At 51.1% G+C, this 8,157-nt stretch overlaps 1 protein-coding gene across 2 annotated transcripts in view; it reads left to right on the forward strand.

Moving 5' to 3' along the window:
• Nucleotides 1–7,105, forward strand: part of SLC45A4 (solute carrier family 45 member 4) — a 104,978-nt gene extending 97,873 nt beyond the window's left edge. For both annotated transcript variants that reach the window (XM_069731980.1, XM_069731981.1), the window contains exons 6-8: nucleotides 3,023–3,122; nucleotides 5,152–5,363; nucleotides 5,503–7,105. In XM_069731980.1, the coding sequence (XP_069588081.1) occupies nucleotides 3,023–3,122; nucleotides 5,152–5,363; nucleotides 5,503–5,871 (681 nt within the window). In that variant the 3' untranslated portion in view covers nucleotides 5,872–7,105. The remainder of the gene's footprint in view (nucleotides 1–3,022; nucleotides 3,123–5,151; nucleotides 5,364–5,502) is intronic.
• Nucleotides 7,106–8,157: the final 1,052 nt, after the last annotated feature.

The raw sequence follows: 8,157 nt of genomic DNA on the forward strand, positions 1-8,157 counted from the left end.
TGATACTACCCCCTGTAGTCAACAGCAGGTCTGATGCTACCCTCAGTAGTCACAGAAGGTCTCTTACTACCCCCAGTACTGAGGGTAGCATCAGACCTGCTGTGACTACTGGGGTAGTATCAGACCTGCTGTGACTACTGGGGGTAGCATCACACCTGCTGTGACTACTGGGGGTAGTATCACACCTGCTGTGACTACTGGGGGTAGTAAGAGACCTGCTGTGACTACTGAGGGTAGTATCAGACCTGCTGTGACTACTGGGGGTAGTATCAGACCTGCTGTGACTACTGGGGGTAGTATCAGACTTGCTGTGACTACTGGGGGTAGTATCAGACCTGCTGTGACTACTGGGGGTAGTATCAGACCTGCTGTGACTACTGGGGGTAGTATCAGACCTGCTGTGACTACTAGGGGTAGTATCAGACCTGCTGTGACTACTGGGGGTAGTATCAGACCTGCTGTGACTACTGGGGGTAGTATCACACCTGCTGTGACTACTGGGGGTAGTAAGAGACCTGCTGTGACTACTGGGGGTAGTATGAGACCTGCTGTGACTACTCGAGGTAGTATCAGACCTGCTGTGACTACTTGGGGTAGTATCCGACCTGCTGTGATTACTGGGGGTAGTATCGGGCCTGCTGTGACTACTGGGGGTACTATCAGGCCTGCTGTGACTACTAGGGGGTACTATCAGGCCAGCTGTGACTACTGGGAGTAGTATTGGACCTGCTGTGACTACTGGGGGTAGTATCAGGCCTGCTGTGACTACTGGGAGTAGTATTGGACCTGCTGTGACTACTGGGGGTAGTATTGGACCTGCTGTGACTACTGGGGGTAGTATCAGGTCTGCTGTGACTACTGGGGGTAGTATTGGACCTCCTGTGACCACTGGGGGTAGTATTGGACCTGCTGTGACTACTGGGGGTAGTATCAGACCTGCTGTGACTACTCGGGGTAGTATCAGACCTGCTGTGACTACTGGGGTAGTATAGGACCTGCTGCGACTACTCGGGGTAGTATCAGACCTTCTGTGACTACTGGGGGTAGTATCATACCTCCTGTGACTACTAGGGGTAGTATCACACCTGCTGTGACTACTGGGGGTAGTATCGGAACTTCTGTGACTACTGGGGGTAGTAAGAGACCTGCTGTGACTACTGGGGGTAGTATCGGACCTGCTGTGACTACTGGGGGTAGTATTGGACCTGCTGTGACTACTGGGAGTAGTATTGGACCTGCTGTGACTACTGGGGGTAGTATCGGAACTTCTGTGACTACTGGGGGTAGTGTCGGGCCTGCTGTGACTACTGGGGGTAGTATTGGACCTGCTGTGACTACTGGGGGTAGTATCAGACCTGCTGTGACTACTGGGGGTAGTATTGGACCTGCTGTGACTACTGGGGGTAGTATAGGACCTGCTGTGACTACTGAGGGTAGTGTCGGGCCTGCTGTGACTACTGGGGGTAGTATTGGACCTGCTGTGACTACTGGGGGTAGTATCAGACCTGCTGTGACTATTGGGGGTAGTATCAGACCTGCTGTGACTACTGGGGGTATTATCAGACCTGCTGTGACTACTGGGAGTAGTATTGGACCTGCTGTGACTACTGGGGGTAGTATTGGACCTGCTGTGACTACTGGGGGTAGTATTGGACCTGCTGTGACTACTGGGGGTAGTATCAGACCTGCTGTGACTACTGGGGGTAGTATCGGAACTTCTGTGACTACTGGGGGTAGTAAGAGACCTGCTGTGACTACTGGGGGTAGTATCGGACCTGCTGTGACTACTGGGGGTAGTATTGGACCTGCTGTGACTACTGGGAGTAGTATTGGACCTGCTGTGACTACTGGGGGTAGTATCGGAACTTCTGTGACTACTGAGGGTAGTATCAGACCTGCTGTGACTACTGGGGGTAGTATCAGACCTGCTGTGACTACTGGAGGTAGTATCAGACCTGCTGTGACTACTGGGGGTAGTATTGGAACTGCTGTGACTACTGGGGGTAGTATCGGACCTGCTGTGACTACTGAGGGTAGTGTTGGGCCTGCTGTAACTACTGGGGGTAGTATCAGACCTGCTGTGACTACTGAGGGTAGTGTCGGGCCTGCTGTGACTACTGGGGGTAGTATCAAACCTGCTGTGACTACTGAGGGTAGTGTCGGGCCTGCTGTGACTACTGGGGGTAGTATTGGACCTGCTGTGACTACTGGGGGTAGTATCAGACCTGCTGTGACTACTGAGGGTAGTATCAGACCTGCTGTGACTACTGGGGGTAGTATAGGACCTGCTGTGACTACTGAGGGTAGTGTCGGACCTGCTGTGACTACTGGGGGTAGTATCAGACCTGCTGTGACTACTGGGGGTAGTATCAGACCTGCTGTGACTACTGGGGGTAGTATCAGACCTGCTGTGACTACTGAGGGTAGTATCGGGCCTGCTGTGACTACTGGGGGTAGTATCAGACCTGCTGTGACTACTGGGGGTAGTATTGGACCTGCTGTGACTACTGGGGGTAGTATTGGACCTGCTGTGACTACTGAGGGTAGTGTCGGGCCTGCTGTGACTACTGGGGGTAGTATTGGACCTGCTGTGACTACTGGGGGTAGTATCAGACCTGCTGTGACTACTGGGGGTAGTATCAGACCTGCTGTGACTACTGGGGGTAGTATCAGACCTGCTGTGACTACTGAGGGTAGTATCGGGCCTGCTGTGACTACTGGGGGTAGTATCAGACCTGCTGTGACTACTGGGGGTAGTATCAGACCTGCTGTGACTACTGGGGGTAGTATCAGACCTGCTGTGACTACTGGGGGTAGTATCAGACCTGCTGTGACTACTGGGGGTAGTATCAGACCTGCTGTGACTACTGGGGGTAGTATCAGACCTGCTGTGACTACTGAGGGTAGTATCGGGCCTGCTGTGACTACTGGGGGTAGTATCAGACCTGCTGTAATTACTCTATGATCAGCCTTTGTCCCCGCTGCTAGTAGAGAAGTCCTGTAACCTCTTGCTCTCTTTCAGGGACTTGCGAATTCTACAGAACTCCATCAGTACAATGCCGGGGTGCAGATGGGCTGCTGGGGCCTGGTCATCTACGCTGCCACTGCCGCTGTCTGCTCAGGTGAGGCTTTCTATCTGGATGTACCCATGGTGTAGCGGAGGAGCAGTAATTAAGCCCTGTATCATGCCGGCGAGGGATAAGCTGCAGCAGATGTTGCTGCTTTCGTCCTCCGCTCGTTGGCAGATGAAAAGGGTTTATGAGGAGCCGCGGCTGCCGTGAGCCGGTGACCGCACGTGGACGTCCATGTGTTACCGGGCCGAGCTGGAAGGACGACCCTCATCATCACCGATGTGCCGCTGATTTGACAAGCCTCCATACCTGCACACAGGGGACACACGTTCTTCGTCTCGACCCTTTTTATCCTAAAGATGCAGGATTTCTTCTGTCATGCTTCTTACTATAGGAGAGACCAAGAACAAGTCTGTGCAGCAAAAAGAGGCAGGATATTGTACAGCAGGCAGGACTTCTTGTGGCTCCCCCTGGGCCTGAAGCTGCATGTCCTCATATGGTGGTCACCCATATAAGAAGACAGGTGACCTCCGCGAGGGTGGATGTGGGGGACGGGCCTCTGTCTCATCAGTCCACTTCATGCAGCATAGTCTTTGGCTACGGTCGTATGCCGTGGTCAGGCTGTTTCAGGGGGCACAAGTGACGGAGGAACCTGTGCACAGACCCCCTTTCACCAGCATACCTGATAACAAAATAATTGATAGCACCTTTATGAATTTGGGAAATGAAGGGGTAAAGTATTACTACCAGACCAATGACTGCTTAAAGGGATCATTCCTGGTAACTCAAAGCAGTGCAAAGGTTAATGGTAACATTCCTGATAGTCTAGGGCTGTCGGTTGGCTAAGAGTTAATCATTTCTGGTGGAATTGAAAGGGAACATTCCTGGTGGTCTAGAGCAGTGAAAAGTTAAAGGTGACATTCCTGGTGGTCTAGACTCTAGAGCAGTTAAAGGTTACTTTCCTGATGGCCTAAGGCATGGGTTGGGCTAATGGTTACATTCCAGGTGGCCTACAGCAATGAAAGGGTTAATTGTAGCAGTTAAAGGTAACATTCCTGGTGGTCTAGAGCAGCTAAAGGTAACATTCCTGGTGGTCTAGAGCAGTTAAAGGTAACATTCCTGGTGGTCTAGAGCAGTTATAGGTAACATTCCTGGTGGTCTAGAGCAGCTAAAGGTAACATTCCTGGTGGTCTAGAGCAGTTAAAGGTGACATTCCTGGTGGTCTAGAGCAGTTAAAGGTAACATTCCTGGTGGTCTAGAGCAGTTAAAGGTGACATTCCTGGTGGTCTAGAGCAGTTAAAGGTGACATTCCTGGTGGTCTAGAGCAGTTAAAGGTAACATTCCTGGTGGTCTAGAGCGGTTAAAGGTGACATTCCTGGTGGTCTAGAGCAGTTAAAGGTGACATTCCTGGTGGTCTAGAGCAGTTAAAGGTAACATTCCTGGTGGTCTAGAGCAGTTAAAGGTGACATTCCTGGTGGTCTAGAGCAGTTAAAGGTGACATTCCTGGTGGTCTAGAGCAGAGAGGAAGAGAAAGGGAACAGTCCTGGTGAACTAGGTCAGTAAAAGGTAAAATCCCTGTTGCTGTAAAACGTACACTCCTGGTGGTCTAGGGCAGTATATTGGTTAATGGTAAATTCCTCGGTGGTTTAGGACAGTGAACTGGTGAAAGGGGTTTTCCACTTTCAGTTCTTTTTAGGACTCGCGCTTGCTCTACTCCCGGCCACTCCAGTACCACCTCCCTGATGCTGCCCCACTTTCTTGATATGGCTGCAGTGATGTTATGACCACAGCAAGTGACCGCTGCAGCCAATCACTGGGTCCAGCAGTGTTGTGCCCTCTGCCTTTGCACCGAGTCCGGTGATTAGTTGCAATAGTCACGTGACGTAGTCGGGACATCACCTCTGGAGCATCGTCACTGGAGATGCAGGCGGTGAGTAAGGTTCCTGCCCACTGAGGCCATACCGGGCCTCACCCCTTCCAGTCCGCCTCCGGGCCCCGTCCCCCTCGGGCCACAGTGCAGCTGGACTGGCTCTGCGTCCGTTCCTGGGACGATGGATCATCTCTCGGTTTTTCCTTGCAGCTTTGCTTCAGAAATATCTGGACAATTACGACCTGAGCATCAAAATTATCTACATCCTGGGGACGCTGGGCTTCTCCATCGGCACCGCCGTCATGTTCATCTTCCCCAACGTCTATGTGTCCATGGTAATGATCAGCACCATGGGGATCGTCTCCATGAGCATCTCCTACTGTCCCTACGCCCTGCTCGGACAATACCACGAGATGAAAGAGGTGAGCGGAGGCCGCGTTAGTAAAACATGGCAGCCTAAAACAGCGCTGCACCTACCCTCAGGCCGTGCCTAGTATTGCAGCTCGACCCCATTCATTTTGCTGTGTCTGATGGAACTTTTTCTTCCTTTTCCCCATACAGTACATACACCACAGTCCCGGGAACTCCAAGAGAGGCTTTGGCATAGACTGCGCCATCTTATCGTGCCAGGTTTACATCTCGCAGATCTTGGTGGCCTCCGCCCTCGGCGCCGTGGTGGATTTTGTGAGCACTGTCCGAGTCATACCTCTGGTGGCGTCCATAGGCTCCTTCCTGGGATTTCTCACCGCTACGTTCTTAGTCATATTCCCCGAAGTCCCAGACGAGAATAAGGAGGAAGCGAAACGTCAGGTTGCGCCAGACGCCGCCATCACTAACGGAGGGAGTACCGAGAAACCTCTGGTGTTGAAACTCTCCCCTAAAGGGCAGGCAGCAATTCCTCCGGAAGTAGAAAACGAATCCGCAGTTTAGAGGAAGAAAAAAATCACAACACATTCCAGACTGTACAGACCCGGTGTAGCGGCAAACTCGCGGGCGGACGTCTAGGCTGTGCCCAACCCACGACCCGAAGCTTCGCGGGCGGACGTCTAGGCTGCGCTCAACCCACGAATTGAAGCTTCGCGGGTGGTCGTCTAGGCTGCGCTCCACCCACGACCCTAAGCTTCGCGGGCGGACGTCTAGGCTGCGCTCCACCCACGACCCTAAGCTTCGCGGGCGGACGTCTAGGCTGCGCTCAACCCACGACCCGAAGCTTCGCGGGCGGTCGTCTAGGCTGCGCTCCACCCACGACCCAAAGCTTCGCAGGCGGACGTCTAGGCTGTGCTCAACCTACGACCCTAAGCTTCGTGGGCGGACGTCTAGGCTGCGCTCAACCCACGACCCAAAGCTTCGCAGGCGGTCGTCTAGGCTGCGCTCCACCCACGACCCAAAGCTTCGCAGGCGGACGTCTAGGCTGCGCTCAACCTACGACCCTAAGCTTCGTGGGCGGACGTCTAGGCTGCGCTCAACCCACGACCCGAAGCTTCGCGGGCGGTCATCTAGGCTGTGCTCAACCTATGACCCGAAGCTTCGCGGGCAGACGTCTAGGATGTGCTCAACCCATGACCCGAAGCTTCGTGGGCGGTCGTCTAGGTTGTGCTCAACCCACGACCCGAAGCTTCACGGGCGGTCATCTAGGCTGTGCTCAACCCACGACCCGAAGCTTCGCGGGCAGATGTCTAGGATGTGCTCAACCCACGACCCGAAGCTTCGCGGGCAGACATCTAGGATGTGCTCAACCCACGACCCGAAGCTTCGTGGGCGGTCATCTAGGCTGCGCTCAACCCACGACCCGAAGCTTCGCGGGCAGACATCCAGGCTGCGCTCCACCCACGACCCGAAGCTTCACGTGTGCTGCAAGTGTGCTTATGTGAAAAAGAAGCAAAGTCCGAGGTCACTTCCAAATCGAAACAGCAAAAATTAGATCCAAATTTTTGACGAAAAAGTCCGTTTTTTTTACGGATTTACTTCTTTTTCCTGCATGTTCTGCGAAACACTTAGGTTTGCGGTTGTTACCGGCACTTAAATAATTACGTCTTTTACTATAGATTTTCTCTCTATGAAACCGCGCTGATACTCGAACTCACCCATTGAAGTGCATCTGTCGTCCGCACGCAAGGGCTGTCGGCGGAAGCTCGCGCCAACAATGGCCAAATATTTACACTATAAAATTAAAAAAAAAAAAATATATATATATATATTGTAGGAGGAATCTAGGTTGCACTTTCGTCCTTGTACTTATGAATCAGTAGTCCCAGGATGAACAAGTCGCGGCCAGATTTAGGAAGCTTTATGGAGAAGACACATAAATCCGTGGCCGTTGCGTACCGGCGGCAGGTGCACTTTCATCTCAGAGAGTCCCTTAAGAGTTACAGCCTGTACTCTGCGTTTGAACATCTGATAAGTGAAGAAAAAAAAAAAGCGTAGACTTATTATTTTTTTTTTCTTTTGCTTTCTGAATTCTATACATTTGCGTTGGAATGTACCAGTAGTGACAATTCCGTCCTTTTGCTGGACGCGTTGAGAATGCGTTTGCGATTCAAGGTTTTTTTTTTCAGGCGTTCAAGATTTAAAGCAATATTACCCCTAATTCCTCAGTCCAATCATCCGTCAGGTTGGGAAATGATCGGGTGTATTACGTTATATCGCTATATTGCACCAGAAAAGAAATCTGCTTTATATCCATAGCGGTTACTGTAAAGAAGGCCTTTAAAAAAAAATAAATAAATTTGCACCATTTATTTTTTTTAAACTTTTTTTTGAGGTTGATTGTATTTTTTTCTTTTTTGCATCTTAAAAGTTAGTTAAGGAACTCATTCACGCTCCCATCGTCACTGACGCGTTTCAGGCATCTGGGTTCCGCGTAGGCCGGATTCGGACAGGGGATGAGAAAACACTGGAAGCATTTTATTAAAATTTTAATGTTTTCTTAAAGGAACAGAAAATAAAAAATGTGGTTAAGAAATATTCACGAAAAAATAATAAAAAAAAAAGCACGAAAGCGTAAAACGCCCTGTGCGAACCCGGTCTTAGCGCATATTCACACTGCCGTATCGATGGTCTTTGTGCTACATTTGGGATCTTAACAAAGTCATGGCAGATCCATAAAGCTTTAGCCCCATATATATATATTTTTTTTTTTGCAATTGGCCACCTCTACCTTTTGTATTTGGAGCTAGAGAGAAATTCCACCCAATGCCAGTGTGCTGCACGAAAGCC

Source organism: Ranitomeya imitator, chromosome 6 (genome assembly GCF_032444005.1).
Source record: "Ranitomeya imitator isolate aRanImi1 chromosome 6, aRanImi1.pri, whole genome shotgun sequence".
Taxonomy (NCBI): Eukaryota; Metazoa; Chordata; class Amphibia; order Anura; family Dendrobatidae; genus Ranitomeya; species Ranitomeya imitator.